General features: G+C 34.8%; 1 protein-coding gene across 1 annotated transcript in view; it reads left to right on the forward strand.

Moving 5' to 3' along the window:
• Positions 1-15,983, forward strand: part of LOC122487448 (contactin-6-like) — a 295,894-nt gene that overhangs the window by 48,168 nt on the left and 231,743 nt on the right. The window contains 1 exon segment of the mRNA XM_043587958.1: positions 7,586-7,722. Within this exon segment, the coding sequence (XP_043443893.1) occupies positions 7,668-7,722 (55 nt within the window). The 5' untranslated portion in view covers positions 7,586-7,667.

The raw sequence follows: 15,983 nt of genomic DNA on the forward strand, positions 1-15,983 counted from the left end.
AACTGGGATAAATATTTACATGTTCTAGGCCTCAGTGCCCTTCCCTATGAAAGCAAAGAACTGTGCCCATATTATCTATATATTTGCTTTAAATTCTGCAACCCATTGGATGAATGATTTTTTCCGCAGTTGGAAAATAAGTTTCTCCATACCGATTTCTTTCTTTTCTTTTCTTTTTTAATGTTTATTTATTTATTTTGAGAGAGAGGGCGGGGGGAAGAAAATCCCAAACATGCTCTATGCTGCCACCACAGAGCCTCATGTGGGGCTTGACCCCATGAACCATGAGATCATGACCTGAGCTGAAATCAAGAGTTGGCTACTCAGCCGACTGAGCCACCCAGGTACACCCATACTGATCTCGTTCAGCAAGACTCCGCTACCTAAGCAGAGGCATATGGGATAAACTATATTGAAGACTGAGCTCTACAGCTTGGTTGCTCTAAGAAAAAAAAAACAATGTAGAAATTATTCTAACTATTTTCATAACAAACATATTTGCATTTATTTCGTGCTGTTAACAACTTAACATGTAATCATGCCTCCTCTAAGAAAAGAAGTAATACTTCTTCTATGATTGCATTAAACACGCTGTGTTATATCTTTCTACTAATCTATCATCTATTATGACTGCCTATTTTGAGAGCTGGCATAACAATTATCATAAGTGATAGCATTATATTCTGAAAACAAAGAATGTGATGGTGCAATTTATCTTGCTACTTTGCCTGACTTAATGGCAGTTGGGGTTTCCTAGACAAAGCCAGATTTTTTCAGATCATAAATATTTCATTTTTTAATTTATTATTGATTCAGTTTGATAGTAAATAACTCCATGAATGCTGAGGTTGGAAATCTATTGTAAAAATTGTTAAGCATCTTTTCTTCTGTCCATCCACAGAATTTTATCATGCTAAAATACAACAGTGGAGCTACCTGAAGAAAATGGATTTGGGATTTTTAATTTATCTGTTGCAGTTAATTAACTGGTCAATTAAAAACAAAAAGGCAATTAGTGCCGAGCACATTTGTTCTGATGATGAACATGCAATCTGAAAATGGATCTTGATCTCTGCTACAAAATTCTTAAATGTCAAAGCAATGTTGTTGTAAGTAGAGGAAGAATAAAACCCATTAGGACTAATGCACTTTCAACAATGGTTTCCATTCCTGCTAAAGCAACATAAGTAAGACACAATTAGAGAGAGAAGTTGGCCAATATTTTAAGTAATATTTCTGCATGGGCCATTCTGTTTCCCTGTATTTAGAGCAATCACCAAGCCATTTAGTGGTAGCAGTAGTTACATTTTTTTCCCTATCAAACTGAGAAAATCATTTCACATAGTCCAAAAGAGGTAAGAAATAGGTATAATTTGTAATTAACCTGAGGATTTCTATAAAGAGTATGTATTAATGAACAATTCTCTACCATCCAAACTGGTGTCACCTAGATAAATCTATTATTAAAGAGCATCAGACTGGTAGTCAGACAAGAATAACTTCCTATGTTTTCCTCTTGTCCTTCAATGTAATGTATTGGGTCATCTTAGGCATTTTGTGAAGTTTGTAAGTATGGTTGGTGAGTACCAACTAGAATCCTGTATGAGCCCCTTTCAAAGGCTTGTTGCAGAGCTACGCATGCACATCCACCTGCCTTTTTATTTAAGCTCCTGTCCCTAGTTCCCAGTGCAAACAGAAGTTGGAAAACTCTTTTCTAAAAGAAAAAGAATTTCTCTCTTTTGATAAATACCATTGTCTCCCATGTCTGCTGGAGTATCACAGCTGCACATGACAACAGCACCCCCCCCTACCAAATTTCCTGGCTGCTTGCGGTTTAGCCAATGCTTGAATTTTTTGATAATTCCTGATTTATTGGCAATCTTATCCAATTCCTAGACTAATGAATAGTTTCATAGCCAAGGGGTAGATTGATGGCAGCTTTCTATTTCTAAAAGTACAATTATTCTGAACCATACAAAGATACTGTTTTGTGCTGTCTGGGTTAAGAATAATTAATATTAGGTATGACCTCACAGTCACGGCACTTGCTTCAGAATTCTTCTCTTAGCTGCCTTCTGGGGTTAGATACTGGTCAAAAATACATGGTACAAAGAGGTCAGTATTTTTTAAAATTTTTAAAGTGTATTTATTTATGATAGAGTACAAGCAGGGGAGGGGCAGAGAGAGAGGGAGGCTGAGGATCCAAAGCAGGCTTCTCACTGACAGCGCAGGACCTGACACGGGGCTCAAATTCATGAACTGTGAGATCATGACCTAAGCCAAAGTTGCATGCTTAACTTACTGAGCCACCCAGGTGCCCCTTAAAGAGGTTGATTTAAGGCAGGTCACTCCCTGGCTGAAGCTACTTACAAATACAGTACCCTTTTTGTCCTGCTAAACTTAACAAGATATTTTTGCTGAGTGTATACATAGGGTTACATAAAAACAGTTCCACAATCTTTTACCTGAAATCTTTACAGCCAAATTTATTTTAGAGTTTAGAATATATTAGAGTAGGGATGAATGAAAGAATTTCCAGGAGCTAAATGTCTAAAGGACCAGATAATAAATATTTTAAGTTTTGAGGGTCATATGGTCTCATCTGCTATAAGTATTCAACTCTGGCTTTGTAGCCCAAAAACAGCCATACACAGTACATAAATAAGCAGTCATGTTGGGTTCCAGTGAAACTTTATTTACAGAAACAAGGGATCAAATTTTGTCAGCAATATCTGGTTTTCTGATCCCTATTTTAGTGTTTAAAAGACACTGTGGTACAATTTCATATGTATTTAGACGACACCTCTGGTGGACAATGGCTCAGTCAACCAGCATTTCTGGTTTAGCAGCAAAACATGTAAATACACATGGTAAGTTGGATAAAACAGACTAAAAAACCTCACATTAATTTAAGACCAGTTTTGCCACCCAGCAAATTTTGCCATCTACTTTACAAGGATATTTTAATTTTCAGAGATTTAGAAAAGATAGATTCTGGAATTGCAAGAAAGGGACGGGGAACCTATGCATATTCTTTTGTTGAAGTGTTCAAATTTGATACTTTTACACTGAGAAACTCCACCAGAGAAAAAGGAAACACACATGGTCTAAAGAGGACAGAGTATGTTCAGTAATAATGCAACAGTAACTTAGCAGTCGTGTCATGAACCAATACACCTGGTTTTCTAGGTCAAAGTAATATTTAAAAGATTGCATGGCCTAAAATTTTCATCTAAAACAAAGTGCTGGTGATGCATTTTTGAAACTTCTTTAGAGCTTCTGGAAATTCTTTTAAGTTTATATATTGGCCTCCTTTATTTTGCCTCAAGCAATCTTTAGGATTCTAGGAAACTAGAAATAATTCCTATGGCTATTTTGCGTGTCAGTGACCAGCATAAATTTTACTTATTGAATATTTCTAGGCCATTTTGCTGTGAGTAAATAACCAGCATCCTCTGATCTGGATTATTCTCACTGAGCTAGAGTACTTTCCTTCCTCAGGTAATCTAAACCTCTATGGATGGAACTTTTACAAATGACAACTGATATATAAATAATAGCTATTTAACCTATTTTTATAAAATATTGCCAAAGGAAATATCTCCTGGGCTCTGACTTCATTACAGAATGCTGATAAACAGTCAGGTGGTGAAGGTCAATATTTGCTTTGTAATTGTACACTGGGTTGAATTGAACAATGTTAGAATATTAGAGCTGGAAGAAATATAAAGGTATTCTCTAGCTCAAACCTCCATTTTCATAAGAGGAAACTGGCACTCAGTGTGATTGTAAATGAGTTATCCAGCTGGTTAGGAGAAAGAGACAATAGTAGAAGCAACGTCTTTAGGTTCCCAGTTTCGTCTTTTTCTTGATAATGCTAGATTGTCTGGCCATCAGGTACAAACCAAGCACAGACTATGGCATAACTATGAACTCTACGTTACGTACTACACCAACTCTTGTTGCAAGTATTACATATGGTGTTTATCTTAAAGGTAAGGCACAAAAACTCTGGCAGTACAGTGGAGACTTTGATGAATACAAGTCTTGGGGGGGTATATCATGTCAGTTTGTTCTGGGGTCTTTAAGAAACACTTCACATAAATACAGGGTAAAGAATGAATGCGATGTTCTGATGATTATGGTTGCAAGAGATAAACCTACAACATAAATTGGATTAGGCAAAAAATTGTTTTTATTGATTCGCATCTGGAAATTCCAGGGGTTTAAGCATGACAGATGGTTTCATAATTTCATGATATCAGGTATGATTATAGGTTTTTTGAATGGCAGAAAACAACACAGTAACACTCAGATATATGAAACTGGAATAGATGAAGCAGAACTCTTGACAGGATAAAAGCAAGCTGGGAGTATAAGAAGCAGCTCATGGATGGTACATGAGGTAGGATTAGCTAGATTTTGTGGGCTTCTGAGAGATTGGGTATTTTGGATAATTATACCAGCCCAAGGAAAAAGCAACTATTCCTAGGTTTCAGGTATCTGGAGGCTTCTGGAAATTGGGATGGTATGCATTATAGCTCAGGAGTATTAGGTTCTATAAGAGGGATAGTTGGGGTGAAGGCTAAGCCAACTCTGCCAAAGGGAATTGAGAGGGTTTTTTTTTTGTTTTTTGTTTTTTGTTTTTTTTGGAATTTAGAGTTTTTAGCCATGTTTACAAAATTGGGTCAAGACATCCCTTGTGAAATATATTATATTGGATCAACAGATTTATATTTTAGCAACTTAATCATCCTAGTAATATTGACAAAGGTCCTGACTTTGATTGTCATTGGTTTGGCTTACATGCCCCTCCTTTTAGAAAACACTGTACCGAGGTGAATGGATTTCTGATTGTCAAGGCCCTGGTCACACCCTCATTCCTGGAACTACAAGGTGGAGGCATTCCCAGTCCAATATATATGGAGTGACAATACTTAGGGAAGTTGTTTCTCAAAAGAAAGTCACAGCTTTTATCAAAAGAAGAGGGAAGAATTGTTGGGTTGGAAAAAATAATGAATGTTCATCAAATAAGTTGGCCATATAATTTATCTTGTAAACCAGGATTCTTTTGGGAAAAAGGGGTACTGTTATTAGTTGTGCTTTGACATTTCAGTAAACAGAAACTGTCAGGGAAAAATAAGGATGTGTGGTCATGCTAACATTACATGGTTTTTAAGGAAGATTTAGGCTTCAATGGGGAGTTCTATGCAAGTCAGAGAGCATGCATACGGAGACAATGTATAATACATATGCAAAATAATTAGTAGATCCATGAGCCTATACTGGAAGTATTTACTGAATAATCTTGCTGGAAAAGAATAGTCAGAAATTTATTGTATGTTGCCTTCAATAGCATTCCAAATACTTTGGATGATTATGCAATAGAGAGCGATCACAGGTTTTAGAATGCTGGCATAATTGAACCAAACCTTTGTTTTAGGTAGGTAGTTTTGTTTGTAATATTCCATGCATGGAAAGGACAAGAGATTTCAGGCAGCAGGACTATTCAGAGATCCCATTTTATTTATCTTAGATTCCACTACTCTCGTCAAACCATCAGTATCCCTTTATTGGACTACTAAAGTAACTTCTTAACTTATCTGTGTAAGTCCACGTTTTACTCCATCCCTATCATTCTCCGCATCACCCAGAGTGATGTTTATAAGAGGTAAATTAAGTTGACTTTTTCTGATTAAAATCCTCAATTATAATTTGAAAGTATGACACCAATACTTGTTAACATGGCCTATGGGCCTTGCATATTTGAGCCTCTTTCTCCTTTTCCACCTCTTGTCTCTTGCCATTGTCCCTCTGAGAATGAAACTGGATCCTTTTCAAGTCTTTGAAAATGCAAACTTAGTCCTGCTTCAGGACCATGCCCTACTTTCTCCCTTTTGCTTAGGCTGCTAGTCTCATTCTCCATCCTTACCCATATTACTCCCTGCAGACCTACTCCCCTCACACCATGTACAGCCACTATTTGCCTGGCTAACAGCTACCTGTCCTTCCGGCTTCAGCTCAAAAATGCTGCTTGAACCCCACCCCATAGATCTCATAAATCTCGTTTTTTAGTTCAAAGCATTACCATATTTACCACACATAACTATTCACCAATGTATATATCTGTGATTGATTTTGTTGTTTTCTTAAATGTCATCTGTCATAAGATGCCAGAACCTTGAGGGGAACAAAGGATCTTAGATTTATCACTAACACCTAAGAATCTAATGTCTTTCAGAGAATGGATATAAGGGTATAGATAAATAAAAATTTGTTGAACAAATTATAAGTGAAGAATTGATATGGAATACGATTTAATTTAAATATAAGTAGTTTAAGGTTTAGAATAGGTGGTGCCAAAAGCAATGGAAAGGAAGAATTTGTGAAAAAAATTATCACATCAACATAGCATATTCATTAACCTGAATATTATTTGTTTTCAATGTGGTTTTTATTCCTTGATTAAATTTGAAAGCCTTTAACTTAGAGTTTATAAAAAGCATTAATATGGTCAGTGTTTTTAACTTAAGGTGAAAAAATTAGCAACAGAAAGAAAAGAAATATTTTTAAAATTTAAAAATATATCAGGAAGTGATCAAAATTTCATTTTTGTTAGATTGACATATAAAGTTCACATACTTCCAAAAGGTATTTAAAGTTGCAAGAAATATATTTTTTCAATAAGGTAAAGGTTCCCAAAGGATCGTTTCATTTGATATATAATCATTTTATCAAATGTGATCTAGGTGAATTTATTCTGAGCTTATTCTATATATATTTTTTTTGAGATGATGAGTTTTTTGTTTTTTGTTTTTTAAAAATCATGAATTTTAAGAATCTATTATTAGATTTCTTTTTTTGGAGTAAAGAACACAAAACACTTGATCTTAATTTCATTTATTATTAGATATCTTAAATGTGAAAATAAATTCGAGAAAATTATAATGTCACACCATAAGAAAATAATGTCTCATATTTGAAAGATAACACTTCCAGAAATTCATTTCTGGTACAAATTTTGTAGCACGATACTAATATTAGTGCTGGTAACATTAGGAAAGATGATGTTTCTGAATGAATATATTCTCAAAAAAAAGTAATAAAAAAACTTAGAGAAGGCCATGAAATTTATAAAATCACTGTTGTGATTGTAAGAGTAGTATTTTATCCTATTTCTAATGACCTAGAATCACAAATAAAAGCAACAACAGAATAACAGGAGTTGGTTTAGTATGTTTTTAATCCTCATTAACATGTCAAAAGCAATTATTCAAAATTATATGAATAAAAGTTTTTATCCACATAATGCGTTCAGTTGAATTGCCTTTCAGCCCATTATCTACTGTGTCAAATCTCATAACAAATGATATGTATATCTCAGGTGTGAACTGAAAGTTTGAAAATATGACCTGAAAATATGGAAACTGCAAAATTACATATATGTAAAAGGTAGACATTTAGGTTGCTTTATTTTGTACAATAATATTTTAATATTTAATTGAATAATGTGCAAAAATTCATATACATTTTTAAATATTCATGTTAGTATATTTGTCATTTCATGACAATTTTTTTCTTTCAGACTCTTGAGATACTGACTGGAAGATAGACATTTTTTTTTGCTGCCGATTGTATGGGAGAAATTTTGACCTTACAAAGTGGAAATGAGGTTGCTATGGAAACTGGTAATTCTGCTGCCACTCATAAATACTTGTGCAGGTAAAGTGTTCTTTTATTATGAGTTTTGATTGATAATCTATTGGCACTTTTTCTATATGTGAAGCAATTTTCATATGCATAATATTTATGTTATTTGAATTCCTAAGTGATAAAAAAATTTAGGTACTTTCTATGGCTGATATATAATCCTTAAAAATGCATCAAGCTCCATTTTTAAGCATAACTAACATTATTTCAATTACAAATTGTTAAACATGAAACTTTTAAAAGACTGCAGTTAATGACTTTTGCATCAGTAAACAATGGAGAGTAGTTCTTTTTTATTTAATTTATAGTGAAATCTTTAAAAATTAAACTTGAAATATTTATTTTCTCTCAAATTAAGCTTTTGGTATAAAAAAAGCTATATTGAAATAGAAGAAAAGTGATATAGAATTATATCGTAGAGTTATATTATAAAAGTGTTATATCAGAAATTAGGGCACCTGGGTGGCTGAGTTGGTTAAGTGTCTGACTCTTGGTTTTGGCTCATGTCATGATCTCACAGGCCGTGAGTTCAAGCCCCACAATGGACTTTGTACTGACAGTGCAGAGCCTACTTGGGATTCTCTTTCTCTACCTCTCTCACTGACCTCCCCTACTCTCTCCTTCTTAAAATAAAAAAACATTCAAAAAAATGTTGTATCCAAACTAGAAACAACTTTTGAAATTTTTCTTTCCATTTCAATGATACATGTTCTTTTATTCAACCTAAATCCATTAATATTTGTGTGTCATTTAGTTTATGCTGTGTAACAAACTATCCCAAATCTAAGTAGATAAAAGCAAGAAATAACCATGTGTTTAGTTGACAAGTCTGAAGGTTGGCAATTTAGGATGGGCTCAATTGGGCTGTTGTTTTGTCTTTGGCTTTGGTGAATTATATCTATGGTCACCTCCTGGGTCATCTGGGACCTGGCTGGTCAAGAACATTCTTAGCTGAAACAACTGGGCTGCCTTGGCCAAGTGATCTCTCATCCTCTGTGGCTCTGGGCTCTTTCACATGGTGACTGCTCAGAGTTTCAGGAGAAATCAGGGGCATGCAAAATTTCTTGATGCCAAGGCTTGCAACTGATACAGTATCATTTCTGCTACATTCTTTTAACCATTCTTAGTCAGAAGACCAGTCCAGATTCAAGGGGTAAGGAAATACACTTCATCTCTTGGTAGAAAAGCTGCAAAGCTGTAATCTAAAGAGGTACAAACATAGAAAAGTGAATAATAGTGGCCATTTTTCTAAATCATCAACCACAGTCTATTAGGATCATAGGGTTCTAATCTAATTGTCAAGTTTACTTTAGTGAGTTGTCACAGAGCTTGGATGTTGGCTAGATTTTCTCACTGTCAGAGCAACCGGTCTACCCTATCATGCCACTTCCCACCAACTGTGGTAATGTACTATGAAGTTCATGTATTTGTAAAAAAAAGCAGTAATATATTGGGAGAACACAGAAGCCAACATAGTAATTTATAATTCACAAAATCAATAATTATAAGAGACACATAATTAATAGCAATTCCAAGAAATGGAAAGATACACTAATCTTTGAAGTTCTGAAAATGCTAAAATATGTAGAAATCAACCATTAGAACCAGCAAACCATATAAAGATATTTTTACCACTAGAAAATCCAGTATTTAGAAGTGCTACAGTCATATTTATTCAAAGTGATTACCTTATCTTGATTTGTGTCATTTCTAACTCTCTATAACAAAAATTCCAAGTTAAATGAAATGTCCCTTTTTAAATAATAGATTAAAAAAGGACAGAGCTGAGCCATCAAGGTGTCCTCAAATTATACATGTATGAATAAGAAATTCTCTTCTTAGCTTCACATTTCGGCTTTCTGTCAAAATTTAACATTTTGCCCTTTAAATAAGTATATTGAATCAGCATAGTATCTCTAAAAGACCTTTTGTGTTAAATTAAAATAAATCATTATTCTCAGAATACATATCAGATTTGAGAAATCCCAATTATTCTATTAACTTTTATTTATCCAAATTGGATGTGATTCATCATGTCCTTTTGCTTAAGTCTAAAGAGAAAAATAATCATATGTCCTTGGTGCACAGCTTCCTTGTGAAAGAACACGTTAGTTTTGTTGTTTTTGTTTTTGTTTTTGTTTTTTGGCCATTAGCTATTTAAATAAAATAATCTGAGCTAAACGTTGCCCCAGAGGCAAGGATGTTGATAATGATATACACAAAAGAGCATTGCTTTAAATATGTTTGAGGTTTTTTTTTTTTGTTTTTTTAAGAGTTCTCATGGTTATCTCCCTACTTGCAGATACTATGCTAGTTTGGAAAATTAGATTATCTGATGATGCCAAGAGTGCTGTTTCTACACATAGGTATATCTTCTTTGCTTTCCCAAAACTTACTTTTTTAAATTTTTTTTAACATTTATTTATTTTTGAGACACAGAGAGACAGAGCATGAACAGGGGAGGGGCAGAGAGAGAGGGAGACACAGAATCTGAAACAGGCTCCAGGCTCTGAGCGGTCAGCGCAGAGCCCGATGCGGGGCTCGAACTCACGGACCGTGAGATCATGACCTGAGCCAAAGTCAGATGCTTAACCGACCAAGCCACCCAGGCACCCCTCAAAACTTAGTTTTTATTAATTCCAAAAGCTGGCAAATTTTTTACATTTATCTGTTTTTTTTTTCCTTCCTATTTTCACTGGTATAATCTTTTGAAATTTTTAATATTTTGAGTCTCCCCAGACTCTAAATTAAAACAAAATTTTCCCCCAAACTCTTCTCCTGTTTTCCTTTTGTTTGTTTTAATTAACTTTACAACTTCTTCTAGCACCTTTATTATAGGCATAGGCCTTTAAGACTTTACTATATCATAGTCCATTAGGCATATTTTATAATTTTAGAACATTTTTAAAAAAAACTATGAGTGTTTAGGGGCACCTGGGTGGCTTAGTCAGTTAAGCACCCGACTTCAGTTCAGGTCATGATCTCATGGTTTGTAAGTTCGAGCCCTGTATTGGGCTCTGTGCTGATAGCTCGGAGCTTGGAGCCAGCTTTTGTTTCTGTGTCTCCGTCTTCCTCTCTTCCCCTCCCCTGCTCATACTCTGTGTCTCTCTCTCTCTTTCAAAAATGATTAAACATTTAAAAAAATCTTTAATTCTGAGTCTTTAAAAGTTCTATTGTTCTATTATAGTATGTTTTTAATATTGTGAGTAAATTGAGGCCCATTTCCTAAGATACCTAACTGGTAATCTTATACTTTTATATTATTTTATTAATCTGTTTAATAGACTAAATAATGGTCCCCAAGAATATCTAGGTTCTGATATCTGAAAACTGAATTTTACATTAAATAAAAAAACATTTTGAGGGTGTGATTAAGTGGAAAAGATCTTGCAATGGGTAGATTATTCTGAAAAATCTGTGTGGGAAATCACAAGTGCACTTACAAGAAAAGAGTCAGAGTGGGAATGAACACAGAGCCAAAGGCAATATGAAAACATCAGAAAAAGATTTGAAGATGCTGTGCTATTGACATTAAGTATGGAGGAGGGGACAGTCAGCCAATGAATGAGGGGAATGAAGCTCTAGAAGCTAGAAAGGGTAAGGAAACAGATTCTCCCAACACCCTTGGAGGGAGTGTTGCCCTGTGGATACCATAGTTTCTGCCCTGTGAAACCCATCTTGGAATTTTGACCTCCATAACTATGAGAAAATAACTGTGTACTGTTTCAGCCACCAAGTTGTGCTAACAGGAGCTGTAGGAAACCAATGCAATATGTTTCTTCCTCCCTAGACCTTATGCTCCAGGAGTGTAGGAACTATATCTTCCTGGCACTTGGTAGTGCCATTCAGTAAACATTCATTCAGTAAACAGAACGAATGAGATTCAGTGTTGTTGGTCCTATTTGGATTATCATCAAGTGGAAAAATTTATTCATATAATTTCCTTTGAGAAACAATTGATCTAATCAATCCCAGTAGATATGCATTATGATGTTATTGTCATAGAGTTTTTGAGATGAAATTCTAGTAACATTTAAAGGTTTCAAAACATTTGAATGGAAATTCCATGAGGTTAACAGTTTCCATCTGCCATATTCTCTTCTGTTTCTCTATCACCTAGCAGATGGTCTAGAAATAGTTATCAAATAAATTAAAGGAGTTCCATTCAATTCAACAGATGTGTGTTAGGACCTCAAATGTTCTAGGCACTAAACTAGATGTTGACCTTCAGCAATAGGAAGGCCATAGTCCCCACTCACTTCAGCCTACAGTCTAAAAATGGAAACCAGCAAGTAAGTCAGTAATTTCAATAAAGTACAACTTGGTATTTGAATAACGTAGTAGAGAGTATATAACATGGAAATGTTCTAAGAGAACATCTGCTGCTTTTTTCAACCTTCCGTCTATTTATATATTATATCTAGCAAATCTCTAGGTTTTTGCTAAAATAAAATGAGAGAGGCATTCCATTTGTGTGGTTTTTTTGTTAGTGTAAGGATGTACTTGGGGCCACTCTAAAGGGAGAGTCTGTCTGAAAATGAAATTAACACAGAAGCAAGACAATCCAGGGGAGAAAGGCACACTTTCTTTATTCTACCTTTGTAATATAAGTCAAGAAGATGTCCCTTTGTCATTTTAGGCTAACTTATATTGAGAATCTTTCCCTTGTGATGGAAATAATATTGTCTAATAAAGGGTGAAAGATTTGTTTTTGGTGTAAATTAGTGAAGATGCTAAGTTAAATATAGAATTCCACTTAGGATAAATGCCTACTTACTGCTGGAAATGAGCAACAGAAGAAATAAAGGAATGAAAAAAAAAGACACCATTTTCCTAGGAGGAAAAAAAGCATCAACAGATTTAATATAGACTCAGAAGTTTGATTTTTAGCCCCCAAATTGCTACGGCATGTGCATTGCATGTCTTTAGGGTAGAGAAGACAAAAACATTAATGGGATAATTTGGAGACCATGTTGATAAATGGAAGAAAACTCTGTTTCATTTCCTTTTAGACAACGCACAAGAAGTTTTCACAAAAAAAAATTTGTTCTTGCATAAATATTAAACAAAGTAGCTGGAGCAAATCTATAGTGAATGTAATGCAGAAGCTGGAAACCATGTAGGATCAGATTGTGTTGATGTTAGAACATTACATGTGTGAGAAATCCAAGTTTCTTCATTTTATTTTTTTTAATTTTTTTAATGTTTATTTTTGAGAGAGAGAGAGACAGACAGACAGAGTGCACGTGGGGGAGAGGAAGGGAGAGAGGGAAACACAGAATCCAAAGGAGACTCCAGGCTCTGAGCTGTCAGCACAGAGCCCGATCTGGGGCTCAGACTCAAGAACCGTGAGATCATGACCTGAGCTGAAGTCAGACACTTAACCAACTGAGCCACCCAGGTGCCCAAAACCCGAGTTTCTGTAAATCTTTTGCTTTCCTGTGATTTTTATATAAAGATTGATAAATTATAAGCAAATGGGTAAATTCAAGTTTTCAACTTTCAAAATGAGACAATTATTTAAAAAAAATTTTTAAACACTAAGCAATATGGTAAGAGTAAACATCAGCTGAATCATGTGCTGTGTCTGTTTTGCGTTATCTGAGCTTAGAGAAAGCATAATTTTAAACCCAGGGCCTAACAGATGCTTGGAAGTCCTTAATAATGGTGCTAATGAAGGTCAATGTCTGGTATTATATTATAGAACATAATAAGAAATAGCAACTCTCACTAGTTACAAAGAATTTTAGTTCTATGACATGCAGTATTCATATCTTCTTAAGAATTTTGTCCTATTCTATTTTAAACTTTGTTATTTTAACAAAATATTATCATTTTAAGTGTAAGTTAAGTGGTAGTTTTTCCAAACTTTTCACTTAGTTCATAAATGTAAGTAGCTTTCTATGTGCCATTTGTGTTTATTTTGTTATGGCTGAGCACTTCTGTATCTATCTCACAAAATTATGGACTGAATACCTATTTGGTAAGTCTTAAAGAAGTACTAGTTATTCAGTCGGAACCTCATTTTTGTTTCAGAGAGAAACTGAACAATTCAAGGAGGGGAACATGGAACTAGCAACATTTATTGGCAGAGTAGAATTAAAGGCTTCCTTTACGCATTCCATCTATATTATATTATGTCACCATGGTCTAATGAGCTGGTTTCTCTTTCTGTATTAATTACTCTTTAAAAAAATTATTTATTCATATTTATTCAGTGACTCTATGCAATTGTTTTGTTTTATTTTGTTTTGTTTTGTTTTTGAGAGAGGGAGAGAGAGAGAGAGAGAGAGAGAGAGAGAGAGTAAGCACATGTGTGAATGAACAGGGGAGGGCCATAGGGAGAGGAAGAGAGAGAATTTAAGCAAGGTCCATGCTTAGCAAGGAGCCCAACATGGGGCTCCATCTCAGGACCGTGAGATCACGACCTGAGCTGAAATCAAGAGTCAGACATTTAACTGACTGAGCCACCCAGGCACCCCTCTATTAATTACTCATGAGGAAGCAATTGAGACTAGAAATTATAAGTCTTCCCTGCCACCATTTACATGCAGTGTCTACTGACAAATGTAGTTATATTATTGTTAAAACTTCTCTCAAAGTAATTTATTCTTAACATTTAAATAAAGTTGGTTTTAGGGCTTATACAAATAAAGAAAAATAAAAGCCCTTTGTATCAGTATTTTTACATAGCTTGGCATTTTGCAAATGGAATAGCCTGAAATTGAATCTGGGGGAAGATCTCCCTCCTTCTAAACACTCACAATCAGAAGTCTATGATAAGGAGACACTGAAAAGTATTTATGATTGCTTGAATTTTACTCTGTTTCAAGCATAACCTTCTACTGAATTGAAAACCAGAGTAAATGAACTACCTCAGAGAGAAAGCCACAAGAATGGAAATATGTACTGTGACCAAGATTTTTTCAAAGAAGACAATGTATCACACAGCAAATCCATGAAAATTGGCAGGTGTAATAAACCTGCTTTGCTCAAGGATCCCAGAAGCACATAATGGATATTCCTTTGGGTCAGAGTGTGATGAATATTGAGTACATCACAACCCACACTCTGCCTACGGTCCTGTTCAGATTTATTGTTAGCATAATAGCACCTTCTGGAATGGAACACCAGGCTATATTTTTAAGTCAAGTGACATCTTTGCAATTTCTAATAGAGATGGACCAATTTAGAAATGCTGAAAACACCATTTTTATGCAATGCCTACTGATAAAGGTGTTAATACGATTATAAAATCTTCCTTCAAAGTAATTGACTCTTAAACCCTAAATGAAATTGTTTTTTAGAACTGATAACAATGTAGAAAAGTTTTTCTCTTTGGTCAGCACTAGAAGGAAATGATTGGCATGCAGATGAGACATTCCAAAGGGAATGTTGACCCTTAGTAGATGGGAATGTGGGAAAGAGTGCTTTCTTTCAATTTGGAGTCTTTAAGGGAGATGGTCAGGTTCTCTCTAGTGGTGATAATATCAGGTAATGTTTTTATTTTAAGGGTACCAGAAATAGCTTAACCACAAATTGAAAATAACATGGGAGTTTTGATAGAGTTTTTCTTCTACTTAAAACTTTCCTGAGATTTACAATCAAACTCCTTATGGGTAGCAAGACACTAGACAATCTGACTTTTTTCAGCTTCTTTCATTTCAACTTGTAAATATCTAAACTCCCCTTTGCTCACTACACTAGAGCCATAATTCTTTCTTTTGCTCCCAGAAATATCAAGATTGTTCTCTACTCAGGGCCTCTTCTATTCCTGTTGAGTTGCCTGGAACACTCTTCTTCAAATCTTTCTATAGCTGGCTCTTTCCATTAACACCCATCTCAGATTAGTCACTTCTGTGGAATGATCTCTCAGAAACCTACCGAGGTAGCCAGCACCTGGTCCCACCACTGGCCCAAGTCACTCTCATCAACCTTTTTTACTGTCTCTAATGCCCCGTTACTATCTGGAATTAACTTACACATTTGTTCATTGCTTGTCAATTTCCTGTCTAAATCTAGTGGAATACAAGCTCTATGTAGGTAAAAATATCTCAGGTCATATACGTTGCTGCATCTCTTACACATAGTACAGTGTCGGACACATAGTAAGCACTCAATAAATATTTTTAAATAAATTAGTAAGTGATTGACCTTTCAAAGTAAGCCCCCATGGCTACTTATGGGTGACACAATATTTGCAAACACTTAAAATTTTATTTTATAATTTAGAATCCACTTTTAACATATGCATTTTAATCACAATATATCAT

This window comes from Prionailurus bengalensis, chromosome A2 (assembly GCF_016509475.1).
Source record: "Prionailurus bengalensis isolate Pbe53 chromosome A2, Fcat_Pben_1.1_paternal_pri, whole genome shotgun sequence".
Classification (NCBI taxonomy): Eukaryota; Metazoa; Chordata; class Mammalia; order Carnivora; family Felidae; genus Prionailurus; species Prionailurus bengalensis.